Consider the following 21,802-nt stretch of genomic DNA (forward strand, 5'->3'; position numbering starts at 1 on the left):
CAGTTAAGTGAAGAATTTGGAAATTAGGTAAATGTTGACCTTGAAAACTACCAGATTGTTGTAAAAACCCAAACAGTTCATCAATGTCTTCAGGTGAAGAATGTCTCTCATTAGTCCTTCATCTTTTATCATGCTGACCTAAAAGTGACTCAAGAAGCCCCACCCCTCCACGTGGTTCACTTCTATCTACCCTCTGAAATGGTAATAATTTACCAGATTTGTCAAAAATCTAAATACTTACTTACCTAGCAGAGGAGACTGATGATCACCAAGGTGGTTTTCCCAGGATTGCTTCTCGGCCTTTTGGCTAAGATCAAGTGTAGTATCTGTTCTTATCAGTCAGTAAAAGAGTGCTAAAAAAGAGCGTCTGTTCTTGTTAGAACAGGGAAAGGGATCTGTTCTTATTAGAACAGTCCTGGCGGTCCATTAAGGACAGGAGCTGCAGATTGCGATTTAAAAAATCGTAGCAATGGCAGCTGCAATGGGAGCTAGAGGACAGGGTATCCGCAATACCCTCAGGATTAGTGTCAAGGATCTCAGTGAGGGGATGCCCTTCAGTCGAGATACCTTTGTAAAGAAGGTCTTGCTGGAAACCTGCAAGTTCGAGCCCAGGGATATCTACTGCCTCCAGGACTTCCCGGGTAACGGTTATTTCGACGTTACATTTGTGCTTCCGACAGGATGGCAAAAACTGTTAAAGGATTTCCAGGAGAAGGGGAATGAAGCTCTGCTGTCGTTGCTGAAGGTGCAGCCACTCTTCACCCTCCCAAACCAAAAAGAAAGGACGATCACGGTGCATATGTTCAACCCACATGTGCCCGTAGTGGATGTCCTCACCTTCCTTGCTCGCTACGTCGACGGAGCAGGGAACAGCGTGGACGTGAAGGATCTGCATGGGATTTGGACGAGCAAGCGGCAGGTCAAGGTAAAGCTGAGGGTGGACAAGGAAGGAACTCTCCTCCACCCTCCATCGGTGTTCGCAATTGGAGGAAACCGAGGGTATTTAAGTTACGTGGGGCAGCCCAGAGTATGCAGAAAATGTAACAAGCCTGGGCATGTGGTGGCCCAATGCACTGCAGTGGTCTGCAAAAACTGCAAAACGGAGGGCCACGAGACAAAGGACTGTCAAGCAAACAAGAACTGCAACCTGTGTGGGGAGGGAGGCCACCTTTACAGGGCCTGCCCAAAAAGAGCCTGTACATATGCACAGGCAACAAGAGGGGCGGCTTCCAGCACCCCCAGGGTAGGTGAGACACCCACTACCACTGCCAAGTCCCCAGCAGAAAGGGGAAACAGGGATGAGGACAGCCCAACCACCTCAGCCACCTCAACCACCTCGAGCCCCCAAGTGCCAGGAGAACTCCAGCACCAAGCCCAGGAGGGAGAGTCGATGGAGGAGGGGGGAGAGCAAATTTGGACTACAGTAAAGTACAAAAAACACCAGAAGGGTCAGCACACGGAGCAGAGGCCAGAAGGGGATGGCAAGCCCAAAAAAACGGTCTCTCTCCCTGACAGAAGGGAGCAACCTCTCCTCCTCGTCGGAGGATGAGGCGAACGGGAAACCCCACAAGAAGAAAACCGGGGCGGAAAGGAGAAGGTGCAGGCCGATTGTACACCTGCACCAGGAGACCGAGAGCAGTGCAGCGGTCGAGGGGCTCCAGCCCCAGGACATCGGGAGCAGGAGCAGTGCAGCGGTCGAGGGGCTCCGGCCCCAGGACATCGGGAGCAGTGCAGCGGTCGAGGGGCTCCGGCCCCAGGACAACGGGAGCAGTGCAGCGATCGAGGGGCTCCAGCCCCAGGGCATCGGGAGCAGTGCAGTGGCCGTTGGGCCCCAGCTCCGGGCAACCGGGAGCATTGTAGCGGCCAATGGGCCCCAGCTCCGGGCAACCGGGAGCAGTGCAGCGGCCAATGGGCCTCAGCTCCGAGTTTCCGGGAGCAGTAAGCCTGTCACCGAGCCCCAGCCACGAGAGACGGGGGAAGCGGCGCACCCAGAAGGGGGTAAAACGAGCAGCCCCCCCCCAACGACACCTCGGGTTACGACACGGGAAACCCAACCCATGGAGGAGGCCGGGTATCTGAGCCCAGGAAAGGTGAGGCAATTCACCGAAGCGGTGGGCATGAGGGAGCAGGAAAATGGCCAGTGACTCTAAAGGACAATGGAGCTCAAACTGGCATCCTTAAACGTGCGCAGTGTGAAGAGCACTGCGCGATGTGTTAATGCCTTACAGTACCTGGCCAAGGTCAAGGCAGATGTGACTTTTCTACAGGAGTGCGGGTTGCCACACCTCCGCTGCTATCGGAGGTGGTCGCGATGGTGGCCCCACGGACTGTCGGTGTGGTCGGGGGGCAATGACTGTCGTGCTTCCAGCCTGGGGATCTTGCTGCGGGGAGGGAACTTCACCATCACTGAGGTCAGGGAGGTGGTTGCGGGGCGTCTCCTCGTGGTGGATGTAATGTACCGTGGTTCTCCGCTCCGGCTGATTAATGTGTATGCCTCACCCGTGCGGAGTGAGCGGCTGGCCGTTCTCCAGCAGCTCCCAGTGCTGTTGGCCACGTCCCGGCAGCGCGTTCTGGCCGGTGACTTCAACTGCATCATTGATGCGGCTGGACGATCCGGCAGTGCCGACAACAGACTGGACAGCATGTCCAAGTTCCTGATGGAAACGGTAAAAGACGCAAGGCTGCACGACGCCTTCAGCGACCCTGCAGGCGGGTCCCAGCCGCGGTTCACCTGGTCGAGATCGGACGGTTTGGCCCGATCCCGGATAGACTTCGTCTTCACCACGAAGGCCGTCACGGTGAGACACACCGACCTCACGCCGGTGTTCTTCTCTGACCACTGCCTCCTTCAGGCTTCCTGTCACCTACAGGAGGACCGGAAGGCAGGCAGAGGGACGTGGAAGTTAAATGTGAAGCTGTTGACCCCAGAGAACGTTGAGGAGCTAAAGAGGGACTACGCACGTTGGAGAACGGTGAGGCCCCTCTTTGACTCCCCGACACTCTGGTGGGAAGCAACCAAGGAGAACATTAAGAGGTTCTTCATAGCCAAAGGGGTTCAGAGAGCAAGACAGAGTCAGAGGGAATTGTGCCAACTCCAGACAGAATTGCAACAACTGCTCCTTCTGCAGTCGAGGGGGGTGGATGTGAGGGAGGAACTTAGAGAGGTGAAGGATCGGCAAGCTCGGCTCTTTACCTCTGAATCCTCCAAGATCATCTTCCGATCCAGGGTCCGCCATGTGGAGCAGGATGAGACGTGCTCACGTTTCTTCTTCCATAAGGTTCACAGGGGGAGCTCTGTGATCAACAGCCTTAGGGAGGAGGACGGCTCGGTAGCATCCTCGCAGACAGACATGCTGAGGGTCTGCAAATCCTTTTACACGGAATTGTATGACAGAAAGGCCACAGACAGCACCGCCTCCCAAAACTTCCTGTCCTCTATCACGGAGGTCTTGGAGGACAGCAAGCAGGAGAGTCTGGACCAACCACTGACCCTAGAGGAGCTGACTGGCTCCATCCGCTCCTTTGACTCGAGTAAAACTCCCAGAAGCGATGGCTTACCGGCCGAGTTGTATTCGGCTCTGTGGGACTGGGTGGGCCCGGACCTGCTGGAAGTGTACAACGACATGCTTCTAGCCGGCAGCATGTCAGACTCCATGAGGAAGGGCAGCATCACCCTAATCTACAAGCAGAAGGGGGAGATGAAGGATATAAAGAATTGGAGACCCATAACATTGTTGAATGTAGATTACAAGATCCTGTCTAAGGCCATCGCCAACCGGGTCAAGTCTGCTCTGGGACGGGTGATCCACCCGGACCAAACCTGTGCTGTACCTGGCAGGAAAATCTCAGACAGCCTAGCGCTGCTGAGAGATACCATCGCCTACGTGCAGGACAGACGGGTGGATGCCTGCCTAGTCAGCTTGGACCAGGAGAAGGCCTTCGACAGGATATCGCACACGTACATGAGGGACGTGCTCTCCAAAATGGGTTTTGGGGAGGGAATCCGAAATTGGATCAAACTGCTCTACACCAACATCCGTAGTGCAGTCCAAATCAATGGGTGGGAATCAGACAGTTTCCCTGTAAGGTCTGGAGTCAGGCAGGGTTGCCCTCTCTCTCCTGTCTTGTTTGTCTGCTGTATTGAACCTTTTGCCGAGACCATCAGGAAGGATGCGAGCATAAGAGGAGTGACATTGCCAGGCAGTGGGGGCATTCAGGTCAAGACCTCCCTGTACATGGACGATGTCGCCGTCTTCTGCTCGGATCCAAGGTCGGTCCGCAGATTGATCAGCATCTGCGACCAGTTTGAGTCGGCCACGGGAGCCAGGGTGAACCGCAGGAAGAGCGAGGCCATGCTCTTTGGCAACTGGCCCGACCGATCTTCCATCCCCTTCACCATCAAGCCTGACTTCTTGAAGGTGCTGGGGATCTGGTTCGGGGGGGCTGAGGCGAGTAACAAGAATTGGCTGGAGCGGATAGCCAAGGTGGGGAAGAAGCTGGAGCTGCGGAGGCAACGCTCCCTCTCCATAACCGGGAAAAATTTGGTCATCAGGTGTGAGGTGCTCTCGGGTCTGCTGTACTTGGCACAAGTGTGGCCTGTCCCTCCCTCCTACGCCACGGGGATCACCCGGGCCGTCTTCCAGTTCATCTGGGGGTCGAGGATGGACCGGGTGCGACGGGTCACCAAGTACAAGTCGGCAGACAACGGGGATAAAAGCGTGCCCAACGTCGCCCTCATCCTGATGGCCACCTTTGTGTGTGGCTGCATCAGGCGGAGTGTAGAGCCAAGGCACGTGGGCACTAAGTGCCACTACCTGCTGAGTTTCTACCTGTTGCGAAGGATGGGCCTGGCGCAAATGCCACGCAATGTACCAGTCAGCTGGACATTGCCGCCCCATCTGACGTCTGTTGAAAGGTTCTTCCGGACCAACACCTTTGACCACAAGTCCATCGGGCAGTTGTCAGCACGGAATGTCCTGCAGGCACTGCAGGGAAAGGACTCGATGGATCCGGTGGCATGGTTCCCAGAGCAGACTGCCCAGCTTGTCTGGCAAAATGCCTCATCGCCAGAACTGACCAACAAGCACCAAGACCTGGCTTGGCTGGCGGTGAGGGGAGCCCTCTCGGTTAGATCCTTCCTGCACATTCAGAACCTCACTACCAGCGCACGCTGCCCTCGGGACGGCTGCTATGGAGAGGAGACGGTTGCCCACCTCTTTGCAGAGTGTGGATTTGCAAAACGAGTCTGGAGAGGTATGAAAGGGTCCCTGGAACGATTTATCCCGAACAGCTCCGTCACAGAGGACTCTGTGATTTACGGACTGTTCCCAGGGACACATTCAGAGACTGACATCGAGTGCTGCTGGAGGGTCATCAACTCGGTGAAAGACGCTCTTTGGTCTGCCCGAGCGTTGCTCACCACCCAGCAGAGCGAGATGTCCGTCAGGGAATGTTGCCGACTGGCCCACTGCAGACTGCAGGAGTACGTGCTAAGGGACTCGCTGAAGCTTGGTGCAGCCAACGCCAAGGCTCGGTGGGGGAGGGCCACAGTCTAGGGTCCTTCCGCTGCTGGACATGGGGGGCACAGTATGGTGGAGACGGCCCTCAAATTAAATTAAGGGAAGGTATCTCACGCCAGAGGGCCACATGAGTGGCACGGGTGGGGGACATTTTTTGTGGAACTTGAAATGTCAGATGGAAATTTTCGCACTGTATATATTTCACATTGTATATATTTATTACTTGAACAGGGGCCACAGAGTGGCACTGGTGGGGGACTGTTTGGTGAAATTTGACAAATGTAAAAAAATTGTACTGGAAAAAGTTTGTATAGTCTCCGAAAATGTCGGATGAATTTTGTTTGAATGGTTCAGAAATTGTATATATTTACCAATTGAATAAAGTATATTTTGAAATAAAAAAAAATAAATTAAAAAAAAATCTAAATACTTTAGGTTAGTATCTCTAAAACTAATCTAAGAAGCACAGTCAATGGCACAGCAGTAGAGTTGCTGCCTTGCAGCGCCAGAGACCTGGGTTCGATCCCGACTGCGGGTGCTGTCTGTACGGAGTTTGTATGTTCTCCCCGTGACCGCATGGGTTTTCTCCGAGATCTTTGGTTTCCTCCCGCACTCCAAAGACCTACAGGTTTGTAGGTTAATTGGCTTGGTATAAATGTAAAATTGTACCTAGTGTGTGTAGGATAGTGTTAATGTGCTAAAACTAAGCTAAACACATGGGAGGGACTGAATTCAGCTGTGATGTCCTCCACGGTTAACTAATGTGCCAAGAAGCATGGGGTTCACGCACGACTATTCTACGAATGCTCCAGAGACTGCCAGTCTTGCGTGGTTGTATGGCTGGAAAAAATAGAGAGAGAGGGGAGAGAGGAATTGGAAGGAAATGTATTAAATGTGAACCAGTGGGCTTCAGAGGAGACGGTGTGATTCAGCACACTGACCAGCAGGTGGTGCAGTTACCACAGCCACTTCAGCCCTGGTTTAGGTTGAGGTTTAAGTTTGTTATTGTTACACTGAGGTTCAGGGAAAAGCTTTGTTTTACATGCTATTCAATCAGATCAGATAATAATGGACAAATGCAATCAAGCCAAACTCGGGTACAAAAGGTCAAGCAAAAGTAAAGGTACAGAGTGCAGAATATAGTCCTTCTCTTGTGATGCGTTACTGCAGCAGCCGAGAGCTCCCAGGATGCTCTGCGGAGACAAACATGAATGGTCGCCGCAAACATAGACCGGTGACTGCCGAGAACAACAGGGGTGGCACGGTGGTGTAGTGGTAGAGTTGCTACCTTACAGCGCTTGCAACGCCAGAGACCCGGGTTCGATCCCGACTACGGGTGCTGTCTGTATGGAGTTTGTACATTCTCCTCGTGACCGCGTGGGTTTTATTCGGAGATCTTTGATTTCTTCCCACGTTCCAAAGGCATACAGGTTTGTAGGCTAATTGGCTTGATGTAAATGTAAATTGTCCCTAGTGTGTGTAGATGGTGTTAATGTGCGGGGATCGCTGTTCGGTACGGATGTGGTGGGCCGAAGGGCCTGTTTCCGCGCTGTGTCTCTAAAAAAATAACAAAGACGGACCTGCCGTCGGTGGCAAAGAAAGAGCCAGTGTTCTTGGCGGCCCACCGGTCATTGTTCTCATGTGAGACCTGAGCAAGACCTGTCCTGAGTCAAACCTGGAAAGGCCTGGATAGACTGGATGTGGAGAGGATGTTTCCACTAATGGGAGAGTCCAGGGCTAGTGGTTTTAGCCTCAGACATTTCTTCAGGAAGGAGATGAGGAATTTCTTGGGTCAGAGAGTGGCGTATCTGGGGAATTCATTGCCACAGAAGGCTGTGAAGGCCAAGTCAATGGATATTTGATTGAGGCAGAGATAGATAGATTCTTGATTAGTATGGGTGTCCGGGGTTATGGGGAGAAGGCAGGAGAATGGGGTTAGGAGGGAGAGATAGATCAGCCATGATTGAATGGCGGAGTGGACTGATGGGCCGAATGGCCGAATTCTGCTGCTATCACGTGAACTTATGAATGAACTTTCTTCTGGTGCCGACTAGAGTCCTCCACACCTAGTTCCATTGCCCATATGGCATCCATTTCAGACTTAAGGTGTGGAGTGCTTGGTGGAACATCAGTAGTTCGGTGACATCTGACCTGGTTAGCATAGATCAAGAACAATAACTTCTAGTTAAAACATCCATACTTTGCAGTTTTGGTTGACACCTGACCAGTTTAAGGAGGAAAGAAAGGGAGAGAGGTTCTGGACTGGAAATCTAAGCTCAGGACCATAGTAATATTGGCATGGCAATCACAAGAAGGAGGAGCCATCTTGGGGAACGGCTGCTAACCAGCAGCCCTCCGTTTAACTCACTTTTTTTTGGAGTCCTGTCCTTTGTCTGTCGGAGAATGGACTTTTTAATGTGGGGGGAAGAAGGTAATTATACTTCTAGGTCCCTACCTGGTCGGTGAGGCAGCTTTTTCTCCAGGCTGCCCCGTCCTCGCGGCCTACCAGCGGGCGTGGAGCGCCGTTTCCTGGCGGGGACCGCCCAGCACCTTCAGCTTCGGTGGCGGCACAGCTGCTGGGGCGCTAACGCGGAACGGAGCGGGCGATGCCTTGCCTGGGTCGCCGCGCTGGATCGACACGCTGGAGCTCCGGTGAGCTTTGACCGCCGAGATCCACGGCTGCGGATCTGCGGAGCGGGCGGCGCCGACTCTAACATCGGGAGCCTGGGAGCTCCAAACCGGCGCGGCCTTGTCGGCTTCGGAAGCCGCGGTCCCCAGTCAGGAAGCGGCCGTTCCAGGTGGCCCAGCCGCTGAGAGGACTCTCCCGACGCCGGGGCAACACCACCCGGTGAGAACGGCCAGGAACATCGGGCCTCCGTCAGGCAATAGCGGTGGCCTCAATAGGCCTGACTTTGGGTGAATTGGGGATGGGGACTGGACATTGTGCCTTCCCCCACAGTGGTAACCATTGTGGGGGGATGATTTTTTTTGTGTGTCAGTAAACATGTTAGTCTGTGTCCAAGATGGCTGTCGGAAGGGAGAGTGGACGCTGGCGCGCTTTAGCTGCCGCTGCTCTCTCTTCACATTGTGTTTTTGATTTTTTGTCTTTGGATTGAATTCTGTTTTTAATTTGTGTTTTGGTGATGTCTTTATTATTTATTTTTTTCCGACTATATGTTTTATTATTCTTGTTAATCTCTGTAAGGTGTCCTTGAGAGTTTTGAAAGGCGCCCAAAAATAAAATGTATTATTATTATTATTATTATTAATCCGAGTGATTAAACTTGAAAGTGATCTTGTATCCAGAATAGGAGGAGCACTAAGTTCTCAGAGATTTGAGCTAGAGAGGGTTGCGCACACACACACACAGGGGTTTGAAAGCAAGCCTGAGGACCCGGATCCTTTGAGCATTCTTTAGTCATTGCAAGCTAACGAGTTCAGGTGTGATGGATGCTAATGGCTTGGTGTGCGGTGACACACTTGTGTGTACCGAGAACCTGCAGGTAATTTGGAATAGCCAAATCTGGAGGTAGCAAAGCCATGAATGAAGGCTTCAGCAGATGATGAGTTAGGCCAGGGATGGTCAGGAGAGGTTTAGAGGGGGTGAGGGGAGGGTGGAAAAAGCCAAAAATGGGGTACGAAACTCATCTTAGGGTCAAATAGAGTCAGGAGCAGTCAGAGAATTCAGACATAAGGTAGACACAAGCTGGAGTAACTCAGCGGGTCAGACAGCATCTCTGGAGAAAAGGAATAGGTGATGTTTCAGGTTGAGGCCCTTCGTCAGACTGGGTTGCCATGGAGGGTCTCATTGCTGTAGAGGAGGCAGCAGATGAAGTTTGATTATCATTTATTGATCACACTAGACGCATGAAAACATAGGTGCAGGAGTAGCCCATTCGGCCCTTCGAGCCATCACCGCCATTCAATATGATCATGGCTGATCATCCCCAATCAGAACCCTGTTTCTGATTCTGGATGAATCCCTTGATTCCATTAGCCCTTAGAACTCTCTCTTGAATACATCCAGTGAATTGGCCTCCACTGCCTTCTATGGCAGAGAATTACACAGATTCACAACTCTGACTTAAAACGTTTTTCCTCATCTCAGTTCTAAATGGCCTATCTCTTATTCTTAAACTGTGACCCTGGTTCTGGACTCACCCAACATTGTGAACATTTTTCCCACATCTAGCCTGTCCAATCCCTTAAGAATTGTATATGTTTCTATAAGATCTCCTCTCATCCTTCTAAATTCCAGTGAATATAAGCCCAGTCGATCCATTCTTTCATCATATGTCAATCCTGCATCCCGGGAATTAAACCTGGTGAACCTACGCTGCACTCCCTCAATTGAAAGAATGCCCTTCCTAAAATTAGGAGACCACAACTGCACACAACACTCCAGGTGCAGTCTCACCAGGGCCCTGTACAACTGCAGTAGGACCTCCTTGCTCCTATACCCGAATCCACTCACAATGAAGGCCAACATGCCATTAAGTTTCTTCACTGCCTGCTGTACCTGCAGGCTTACTTTCAGTACTTTCAGTACTTTCAGCATGAAGTCTCAAAGCCCTCCGGTTCATCCTCGACCGGAGAACCAACCAATCCCCGTCTACAGATACTCTCCTCCGCCTAGCGGAGCTGATCCTTACCCTTAATAACTTTTCAGTTGACTCCTCCCATTTCTGCCAAATCCAAGGCGTAGCTATGGGCACGCGCATGGGCCCCAGCTATGCCTGCCCCTTTGTAGGGTACGTCGAACAATCCTTGTTCGAGATGTACCAGGGCCCCATCCCCAACCTCTACCTCCGCTACATCGACTATTGCATTGGTGCTACCTCCTGCACCCACACACAACTGACTGACTTCATCAACTTCACCACTAACTTCCATCCGGCACTCAAATACACCTGGACCATTTCCGACACTTCCCGACCATTTAAAAAAAAAAGAAAATAAATTTATTAAATATTTTTATTTTTTACAAAGATGAAATAGAAAAAGAGAGAAAGAGCAAGAAAGAAAGTAAGTGAAAGAGAAAGTAAATGTGTCTATTCTTACACATTCACTTCCCTACCATTTCTTGACCTCACTATCTCCATCGCAGGTGACTTCTGACCGACATCCACTATAAACCCACTGACTCCCATGGCGATCTAGACTACACTTCTTCCCACCCTGCTTCCTGTAAGGACTCCATCCCCTACTCCCAATTCCTCCGTCCACACCGCAGCTGCTCCCAGGATGAGGTGTTCCACACCAGGGCATCGGAAATGTCCTCATTCTTCAGGGAAGGGGGTTCCCCTCCCCTACTATAGATGAGGCTCTCACCAGGGTCTCTTCAATACCCCGCAACACTGCTCTCTCTCCCCATCCCCCCACTCGGAACAAGGGCAGAGTCCCCCTAGTCCTCACCTTCCACCCCACTAGCTGTAACATACAACAAATACCCCCCACCCCCCGGTCTGCTTTCCGCAAAGACCGCTCCCTCCGTAACTCCCTGGTCAATTCTTCCCTTCCCACCTGCACCACCCCCTCCCCGGGCACTTGCAACCGCAAGAGATGCTACACTTGGCGCTTTACCTCCCCCCCTCGACTCCATTCAAGGACCCAAGCAGTCGTTCCAGGTGCGACAGAGGTTCACCTGCACCTCCTCCAACCTCATCTATTGCATCTGCTGCTCTAGATGTCAGCTGATCTACATCGGTGAGACCAAGCGTAGGCTTGGCGATCGTTCGCCGAACACCTCCGCTCGGTTCGCATTAACCAATCTGATCTCCCTGTGGCTCAGCCCTTCAACTCCCCCTCCCATTCCGAATCCAACCTTTCTGTCCTGGGCCTCCTCCATGGCCAGAGTGAGCACCACCGGAAATTGGAGGAGCAGCACCTCATATTCCGCTTGGGCAGTCTGCACCCCAGCGGCTTGAACATTGACTTCTCCAATTTCCAGTAGCCTTTGCTGTCTCCTCCCCTTCTCAGCTCTCCCTCAGCCCTCTGGCTCCTCCTCTTCCTTTCTTCTTCCCGGCCCCCCCCCCCCCCCCACCCTACATCAGTCTGAAGACGGGTTTCGGCACGAAACGTTGCCTATTTCCTTCGCTCCATAGATGCTGCCGCACCCGCTGAGTTTCTCCAGCATTTTTGTTTACCTTAAATTAGTTGATCTAGCTTTGGTTGCTCAGGGGCCTATCCCCTCTGGTTACCCTCATTCCCTCAATGTACATACAAAATCTCTTTGGTTTTTCATCAATATTTTCCGTTAGGACAAATTCTTAAATGAGCATAAAGCTTTCTTCGAGGTTGTGCGAAGTTCTCTTTAAATGCAAGTCAGTACCTGTTATTGCGTGAGCAGCATTAATTGATTACAGAAATTAATTTTTAATTATTGAATCCTCTATTTCAATCTGTTTACTTTGCTGACCTCAAGGACCATGACAGTCAACGCATTGTGTAGGAAGGAACTGCAGGAGCTAGTTTAAACCAAAGATAGACAAAAAAAAGCTGGAGTAACTCAGCAGGTCAGACAGCATCTCTGGAGAAAAGGAATAGGTGATGTTTTTGGTCGAGACCCTTCTTCAGACTGACAGTGGGGGGAAAGGGAAACGAGATATTGGCGGTGATATAGAGAGGCACAGAACAAATCAATGAAAGATATGCAAAAAAGGTAACAATGATAAAGGAAACAGCTCATTAGCTGGGCTCGGTGAAAACTAGATACATACAATGAGACAATTCCAGTCTATGCATGCAAGTACTGACAGAAATGTTTCGGCTATTACTTTTGGCCTGGCATGTACTTATGTCTTGTAAATTAATTTGGAAACATTGCTAATCAAACTCAAGTAGTATACATTGTGCAAACTGTAGCCACAGTGCATCTTTCAGAGAATAGTTTCAATGTGCTCCACTCAAGGACAGAGTCTGTGTTTCACGGCAGTTAACTTGGCTGAACTTTTGAACCGATTCAAACACTGGCCTGAGGAAACATGCTTCAGTGTAGGGGATTGGGGAATGCGAGGGGGGTTGGGGCTTGCATTGGAATGGTGGGACGGTGATTGGCCAAGCTCAATCATGCTATTTGCAGGGAAGGAAGATGAACTCCAGGGCAAATAAATCGCCTCATTCCTGTGGACCTCCTGTCAGGCAGCGTCAGAAACACAGCTGATAACACACCCACCTCCAACCGGCTGGTCCCAATAACCAGTCCTCTTTAGTTAAGCTAGTACAAAACAGTTAATGAGTTTTTACTGAAAATAGGACATTCACAGAAGGCTGTGGAGACCAAGTCAATGGATATTTTTAAGGCAGAAATAGATAGATTCCTGATTAGTATGGGTGTCAGGGGTTACGGGGTGAAGGCAGGAGAATGGGGCAGGAGGGAGAAATAGATCAGCCTTGATTGAATGGCGGAGTAGACTTGATGGGCCAAATGGCCTAATTCTGCTGCTATCACATATGGAGATTCACCAAATCATGGTCTTGTCTTGGTGATAATAGTTACTATGGATTTATTATGTTCTGGTGAAGAGTTTAGATACGTTAATGAATGACAGTAAACCCGTTAAAATGAACCATGATGCGGCGGGGGGGGGTGACTATTATCGCAGATTGACCGCTATAACCGAGTAAGGTATTATCGTTGTAGAAGAAGTGCAAGCAAACAACTGTCAATACACAAAAGGACACAAAGTGCTGGAGTAACTCAGTGGGTCAGGCAGCATCTCTGGAGATCATGGATAAGTGACGTTTCGGGCTGAGACCCTTCTTCAGTCTCTCGGTCTGGAACTGGGCCTGGAATCCAGGTGGGTTGACGGTTCCGGCCTGCTGGCGGCCAGGAGAGAGGCAAGGATCGGCGGATTCATTGGGCGCGGCCCGCGGGCGGCTGCAGTGCAAGTGCGGGTCGGTGATGGTGGCAGGTGGTGGCGGCGGCGGCGGCAGGTGTGGCCTGGAAGCGGATGGAGAGGGATAACTAAAATATAACATATAACTAATTAACCTAAAACCTCCTCACCCTTCACACCCCCCCCCCCCCCCCTTCCCCTGCCGCTACCCAGACTCACACCTATTTATCCCCTCCATCTACATTCCTTCCTCCGGCTTTGAATCTTGTTACTGTTAATCGAGTTTCTGAGTAACCTCGTCATCTGAGAATATTAAAGAATGGACCAAAGACACACTTGACAGGTCACCTTTGGCTGGACTCCAGCCAAATAAATTACGTATTTATTATTATTTATAAAGGGGTCAAGGAAAGAGCATTCACCCAGTTTCCACCAATCTTTCCACCACCACGACAAGACAGGTACCATTGTGTGCAGATGCTGAGAAATGTGTTCAGCTCTTGCTGAACAACTTCTAATCTTGTGTGTAGACTCGATAAGAAGAAGATTATTTATAAATAAATGACTTTGAACACCAACTCTGCGTGACCTTTCCACTTCTGCTCCTATAGGGTGATTTCACGAAAGGTCACTGGAGCGTAGTTCCGCACCCACGTGACCGAAAATTTTAACTGGGGGACAAGCGTCACTTCCGGTACATGTTAGTGAATGGGAAAACACGCACTTTCACACCCGTTAAAAACATCGAAAACGGCCAGGTTTTGAGCTGCAATTTACTGAGCCAGTCGGGTTGACCGTGAGGCACAGCTACCTAAATTTACAGTCCAAAAAAAAGATAGAAACTAAGGTAAATACAAGAGGGAGCTGAAGGGGCAAAATAAGCGGAAGTTGATAGCGGACATTTTTCGTGGAGATTTAAAGATCCAAAATATCGGGAATTATCGCGTTTGCTCGCTGCATTTCATCAAAAGTAAGGCATTATTGACTTTTTATCTTTATTCATTAGTTAGATGAAAAGTATTAAAAGTTAGAAATCCTTCAGTAAAATTTCAAAATCGCCCATGGTTCTCGGGTGGGTTTTAACATGCAAAATGAAAATGCTTCTGAAGCTACATTCACCATTTAAATATCCGTGAATCGTAAATGCGTCTTGAAATAAATTTTACTCAGATGCAAGCTAAGGAATGGTATAATTGTCAGCTGTTCATTTGACAAAATCAGGACATTTTATTATTAGCCAAAAAATGTCCTGATTTTGTCAAATGAACAGCTGACAATTATACCATTCCTTAGCTTGCATCTGAGTAAAATTTATTTCAAGACGCATTTATGATTCACGGATATTTAAATGGTGAATGTAGCTTCAGAAGCGTGTTCATTTTGCATGTTAAAACCCACCCGAGAACCATGGGCGATTTTGCAATTTTACTGAAGGATTTCTAACTTTTAATACTTTTCATCTAACTAATGAATAAAGATAAAAAGTCAAGAAATCACCCTATAGGTGCAGACCGGAAAAGTCACCTATCCATGTTCTCCGGGGATGCTGCTTGACCCGCTGAGTTAACCAGTTGTCACAATTGTTAGACTCCTATATCTGAAATGAGCATGTGGCCAGGGTGACGTGGGTCTTTGACAATATAGGCTGCCTTTCCGACAGAGTACCTCCTCCAGATCACGTTGATGCTGGAGATGGGCCATTCAAGTTTTGGACAAGCAAACATATCTTCACCTGATTATTTTTAAGCCTTTAAGTATTTTAGACTCAAGAGGGGAGAAGATGCATTGCTGTTGATTATATTCAAGGGTGGCACTGATAGATTTTCAAATGTTAAGGGGATCAAAGGAGATCAGTGGGAGAGTAGAGGTCAAGATTTGGCTGTGTTCAGATTGAGTTGTGGAGTCGGCTAACATGTATGTTGCATTCCTGCTTCCATTTCTTCTGCTTTTCTATATTAATTACGTGGATTTTCTAACCATTTTTCAAGATTTTAGAATATAAGATAATGAAGGCTCCTTTAATCTTTTTATTCATTAACTCCCCATGAAGTATGGTAATGAAATAAAGAGCATGCATTTGCATATATAGATCGTACCAACTCTGAACTGAAGGTGTAGCGCAGTGGTGGAGTTGCTGCCCTACAGCGCCAGAGACCCGGGTTCGATCCTGACTCTGGGTGAATGGTGAGGAGAATGCTATGTGGATGCAGGGTGAATTGGACAGGTTGGGTGAGTGGGCAGATGCAGTTTAATGTGGATAAATGTGAGGTTATCCACTTTGGTGGCAAAAACAGGAAGGCAGATTATTATCTGAATGGTGTCAAGCTGGGAAGAGAGGAAGTACAACGAGATCTGGGGGTCACTGATAGTAACCATGCAGGTACAGCAGGCAGTGAAGAAAGCGAATGGCATGTTGTCCTTCATAACAAGAGGAATTGAATATAGGTCCTTTTGTACAGGGCCCTAGTGAGATCACACCTGGAGTATTGTATGCAGTTTTATCTCCAAATTTGAGGAAGGACATTCTTGCTATTGAGGGAGTGCAGAATAGGTTCACGAGGTTAATCCCCGGGATGGCGGGACTGTCATATGTTGATAGTATGGTGCGGCTGGGCTTGTATACTCTGGAATTTAGAAGGATGAGAGGGTATCTTATTGAAACATATAAGATTATTAAGGGATTGGACATGCTAGAGGCAGGAAACATGTTCCCGATTTTGGGTGAGTCCAGAACCAGGGGCCACAGTTTAAGAATAAGGGGTAGGCCATTTAGAACGGAGATGAGGAAACACTTTTACCCCAGAGAGTTGTGAATCTGTGGAATTTTCTGCCTCAGAAGAGAGTGGAGGCCAATTCTCTGGATGCTTTCAAGAGCAAGTTAGATAGAGCTCTTAAGGATAGCAGAGTCAGGGGATATGGTGAGAAGGCAGGAACGGGGTACTGATTGTGGATGATCAGCCATGATCACATTAAATGGCGGTGCTGGCACGAGGGGCCGAATGGCCTACTCCTGCACCTATTGTCTGTCTGTATGGGGGTTTGCACGTTGCCCTTGTGACCTGCGTGGGTTTTCTCTGGGACCTCCGCTTTCCTCCCACACTCCAAAGACACACAGGTTTGTAGATAGGCTTGGTATAATTGTAAATGATCCTAGTGTAGGTTAGTGTATGGGGATCACCGGACGGTGTGGACTCAGTGGGCCGAAGGGCCTGTTTCCGCGCTGTATCTCTAAACTAAACTAAACTAAACTGGTTGTGGCTCTGCTGTTTGCTGGCACTGGCTGAAGTTTTAACGTTCAAGGCAGCCTTGTGACCTTGAAACTTGCAATGGGAGGCTTCAGAGGGAAATGTTGACAGATACATTACTGTGTGTGACGGCCAGTTAACTTAATCCGTCACTGCTCCAGTTCAAGGAGAACTACCACAATGGTTACAGTAGCAGGTCAAATATAATTGTCATCAAGCGAGTATTTCAAACATACACCATGCTGGATCAAGAGGCATGGAGTAGATGGACTAGTGTGTAGTGTTGAGGAGTATGAGAGATTGTCTCATTTAAACTTACAGCATTTTTACAGACCTCCACAATAATGGACAATGATTCTTCTGGGAGGTAATGTGTAGAACCAGGGTTGTGGCCTTAGAGACTATTTCTGACAGAGATGCAGGGAAACAGGATGCAGAAGGCAGTGAATGTTTGGAGGCATGTGGGGCCCTGGTCATTGAATTCATCCAAGACAGAGATTGACATATTACTGGATATTAAGAAATAGCAGTGATAGCAGAGACACAAGGAACTGGGCATGTTGGAATGTTGAGCAAAACGCAAAGCGTTTGAGGAACTCAGAGGGTCAGGCAACATCTGTGGAGGAAATGAACAGACGATGTTTTGAGTCGGAACCCTTCTTCAGATTAACAGAGATAGTGCAGGTAATAGAGCTGAGGTTGCAGAAAGGGCTGGAAAAGCATAATAACATAGGGACATAATTATGTCCAAGGCACCAGGTCAGATGAGAATCTCCCTCCTCTCCTACGCCTTGCCCCTCTTCCTCCATCCTAGTCGTTTAACCAGTTCCACCCATGGCAACAATGTATCTCTCTTGGGATCACACCTTCCCTAGACAACAATCCAAGGAACCATCCTGCTTCAGGTCATCTCTTACCAGCCCTGATTTGATCTGGTCTCTTCTTGCCTCCAGTTCTTCTCTCCCCCACCCTCCTCTCTACTTTCAAGCTGAAGAAGGGTCTCGACCTGAAACGTCACCCATCCTTTTTCTCCAGGGATGCTGCTTGACCCGCTGAGCTGCCTAGGGTGTACTAAAAGAATATCACTGTGACTTCATTTGTGACACTGCATTTCGTTGTCTCTGTACTGTACACTGACAATGACAATTAAAGTTGAATCTGATCTGAATCTGACTTGTCACAGGTGACAATAAAGTATCATCCATTCAATCTCTAGTCAGAGAGTGGTGAATCTGTGGAACTATTTGCCACAGAAGGCTGTAGATGCCAAGTCAGTGGATATTTTTACGGTAGAGATAGATTTTTGATCAGGACGGGTGTCAGAGGTTATGACAGGATGGGGTTAGGAGAGAGAAATAGATCTGAATGGCGGATTAGACTTGATGGGCCGAATGGCCTAATTCTACTCCTATCACTTATGACCTAATTACACCAGCACTTTGTGTCTATCATCAGATGTGAATCCTGTTTTCACACCTCTTTCACTGGTGCAATGTTATAAGCCTTCTTTGCCTGGAGACGTAGTAAAACTTGAACCATTCTTCTGACTGAAACAGAGGACAAATATTCCGCACCATTGCCGGTCTTGCCCTGGTGAACGTTGCCCTTTTGCTAATCTCAGAATGGCGATGTCCTTGCACTGTTTGACCTGTTGTGTAACGACGACAATGCTGTCAGATTCCCAGAAGCTGATATACTCGTTTCTGAAGCATGTCACTCGGGTTGACAGGTAGCTCGGATTCCACTATGACCTCGTACAGCCCGAGGGCAGGTCTGAGCGACTGGTCAGTCGGAGCCTGGAGTCATAGAAACATAGAAAATAGTTGCAGGAGTAGGCCATTCGGCCCTTCGAGCCTGCACCGGCATTCAATATGATCATGGCTGATCATCCAACTCAGTATCCTGTACCTGCCTTCTCTCCATACCCCCTGATCCCTTTAGCTACAAGGGCCACATCTAACTCCTTCTTAAATATAGCCAATGAACTGGCCTCAACTACCTTCTGTGGCCCTTGTGGCTTACGACTGTACACAGAGATGGAGTGAATCTGTGGAATTCAGGGGGTATGAAGAGAATTCCACAGATTCACCACTCTCTGTGTACAGCCGTCCAATACAGCAGAGTGTGGCTACCTACAGCCGTTGGTAGGTTCGAGTCCCACAGCAGCGCTCGTGAGACGGACTCGCCCGGCAGTGGTAGACAGACACTTCCAATCATTAACCCCCCCCCCCCCCCCCCCCCGCAGACAAACAGACACATTGCCCAAGGGGGTCCCAGAAATCTCAACAAAATGTAATAATAATCAACAAGGTCTTAAAGTCCCGGGTTTAAATGTACAGGTTTGGGCTAACTCGGTGTAAAATTGAACAGAAATGCCGCAGGGAAAAGCTTAGTGGGACAGAAAGAGAAACAGAGTAAAGGGGCTGTCCAACTTGGGCGACGTAATCCACGACTTCTGGCGAGTTTGCCCTCGACTCATACTCGCAGCATGGTCGACACGAGGTCATAGGAGGTCTTTGTAACTCTCCTTAATGCTCGAGAGTGGTCTCCGTGTACTCGAGGCCTCAGCTAGGTCACGGCGTATTTTTCAACATGTTGAAAAATGCCCGCGAGTAAAAAACGTTGCCATGGAAAAAAATGATCCTTTTTTACTCATAGGTTTAGTTGTAGTAGGTCAGCATGTTAGTCGTAGATAATCGAGGGTAGTCGAAGTTAGTCGTAGCTAGTCTTCATCATAGTCGAAGGGAGGTCGAAGGAGATCGGCTTCACTCTCCACTATTCGGTGTCTAATTTTCCCGAAGTTAGTCGTAGTTAGTCTTCAACTTAGTCGAAGGAGGTCTTCTACATAGTTGAAGGAGGTCTTCAACATAACATTTTTTCAACTCTCCTCAACTCGCCAATTAGGTCGCCCAAGTGGGACAGCCCCTTTAATGTTTCAAGTTGGCGACCCGTGATCATTCCCAAATCGCTTTAAGTCGGACGGTGGAGGATTGTGACCATAGAGCTCTATGATCTTTGATTGTGACTTCTTGTGTAAAAGGTCGGAAGGTGGTTTCTAAAGTACGTGGGGATCTCTGCGTAGTATGGGCAGCAAATACATCACGCCCTTGCATTGGGTGGCGATTGCAGTGTGAGCGAGTGCGGCCAGCGCCTGCTCCATATATATAACGGCACTGGAGACACCAAGGGCAGCTCTCTGTGTTAATAACGCCGGCTGCACACCATGTTCCCATTGGGGCAGCTCGTCCTCCTGCTCTTCCTGATGGCCGGCGCCTCCCTCTCTTGTGAGCCGGGCTCGCCGGCTTCAACCACAAACTCCACCGGCATTATGTGCAGGTTTACCAAGGACGCTGCCTTAGTCTGTAAGTTCTGGGGACGGGATAGGAATTGTTTTTAAAACCCGGCGACTTCCCACCCACCCAACCAAACATGCCCTCCAATACAGCAGAGTCTGGCTCGGTTTGCCGGCTGCCGCAAGGAATTAAACCGGACTGTCAACGGGGAACCTGCGATTAGTGTCAAAGAATGGCTCCGTTTCTGACTGTTCGTGGCTTGGACGAATTCTCGCAGGTTTAAACAATTTAAGTGGATTGTAACCCGCTGCGTGACTTGGAAGCAGCGATTTAATGTTACTCCCCCTGAACTGTGCACAGTTGAGTTGACGGCCTCTGTGAAACCATCTGATGACGGGTTAAAATATGTAGCATTATATCCCGAGTGCTCCATTCTGCTCTGGGTGCGAGTTCACATTTTTACGATTCGCTCTCTGTACTGAACTTTCTTTTGTGCTGCGTTAAGTCGTGTTAAAGGGTTTTAGGTTCGGTTGCTGCAATAAATGATTCAGACTGGCACACACACACACCAGCGCTCCAGGACGATCGTTACCCCGTTTTACCACCGTCTTGGCACCGAATCCCGAGGCCGGGTCGGCGGAGCCGGTGGACGCTGCGCATATTCCCAGCGATTTAATGAGGCTGATTTATTTCATCTTTTCTAGTTAACCAGGAAACGAGCGATGTCATCCAGGCGACATTCCGGCACGCCTCCTTCCCCGACATCAAAGGAGAGAAATCTATTTTGTTTCTGGGCTCCGTTTCATACGTATTGAAAAAGTAAGATTCCGAAGTGTCTCGTTTAAAGAGGATGGAGAATGTGTTTAAAGTTGCTGGAGTAACTCGACAGGCCGGGGCAACATCTCAGGAGAACATGGATAGGCGATGTTTCGGGTCGGGACCGTTCTTCAGACAGACTGAACCTCGCTTAATCATCTTCTCCAGAGATACTGCCTGAGCCACTGAGTTACTCCAGCACTTTGTGTACTTTTGTGTAAACCAACATCTGCAGTTCCGTGTTTCTACATTCGAGGTTTATTTTTGTTGTTGATGAAAGATTGGAGGATTCAGGGCTCTGGGGGACAGAAGGGACGAGGCCTGGGACAGATCTGCCATGATAGTACTGAAGAGTGGGATAGGTTTGATGGGCCGAGTGGGCTACCACACCTTCTATCTCCTTGTTTTTTTTATAACTCTTTGCGCGCATTTGGCTGTGTGTGGTCAGAATGGCGAGAGTTGAATATTTCTGACGACCCGCTTCATGTTAAACTCAGATTACATTCACATCATGCAAAATGTGGATTTCTGCAGCTGTGTTGAAATCTCCTGTTATCAATGAACTGAGCTGATAAAACTCGCTGCCTCTCCAATGTGAATTGACCTCAATCTGTACAAAATCCACCCCTAGCAGTAGAGCACAGGAACGGGCCATTCGGCCCACAATGTTTGTGCCGAACATGATGCCAAGTTAAACTGATCTCATTTGCATGTACATGATCCATATCTATCCATGTGCCTATCAAAAAGCCTCTTAAATGCTATCATCATATTTGTTTTCACCACCATCTCCATGTGTTCCAGCCCCCTAGCACTCTCTGTGGGGGAACAAACCTTGCTCAGCATATCTCCATTAAACTCTCACCCTCTCACCTTCTAGTTATAGAAACATAGAAACATAGAAATTAGGTGCAGGAGTAGGCCATTCGGCCCTTCGAGCCTGCACTGCCATTCAATATGATCATGGCTGATCATCCAACTCAGTATCCCGTACCTGCCTTCTCTCCATACCCTCTGATCCCCTTAGCCACAAGGGCCACATCTAACTCCGTCTTAAATATAGCCAATGAACTGGCCTCGACTACCCTCTG

General features: G+C 49.1%; 1 protein-coding gene and 1 non-coding gene across 2 annotated transcripts in view; both read left to right on the plus strand.

Moving 5' to 3' along the window:
• The first annotated feature begins 287 nt into the window (after positions 1 to 287).
• Positions 288 to 484, plus strand: LOC116982997. Its single transcript, XR_004414583.1, has one exon. It is a non-coding gene; the product is annotated as a U2 spliceosomal RNA (small nuclear RNA).
• A 19,100-nt stretch (positions 485 to 19,584) lies between these two features.
• The window catches only part of LOC116982769 (cholesteryl ester transfer protein), a 39,710-nt gene continuing 37,492 nt past the window's right edge, over positions 19,585 to 21,802 (plus strand). The window contains exons 1-2 of the mRNA XM_033036187.1: positions 19,585 to 19,964; positions 20,600 to 20,714. Of these exons, the coding sequence (XP_032892078.1) occupies positions 19,826 to 19,964; positions 20,600 to 20,714 (254 nt within the window). The 5' untranslated portion in view covers positions 19,585 to 19,825. The remainder of the gene's footprint in view (positions 19,965 to 20,599; positions 20,715 to 21,802) is intronic.

Source organism: Amblyraja radiata, chromosome 17, assembly GCF_010909765.2.
Source record: "Amblyraja radiata isolate CabotCenter1 chromosome 17, sAmbRad1.1.pri, whole genome shotgun sequence".
NCBI lineage: Eukaryota > Metazoa > Chordata > Chondrichthyes > Rajiformes > Rajidae > Amblyraja > Amblyraja radiata.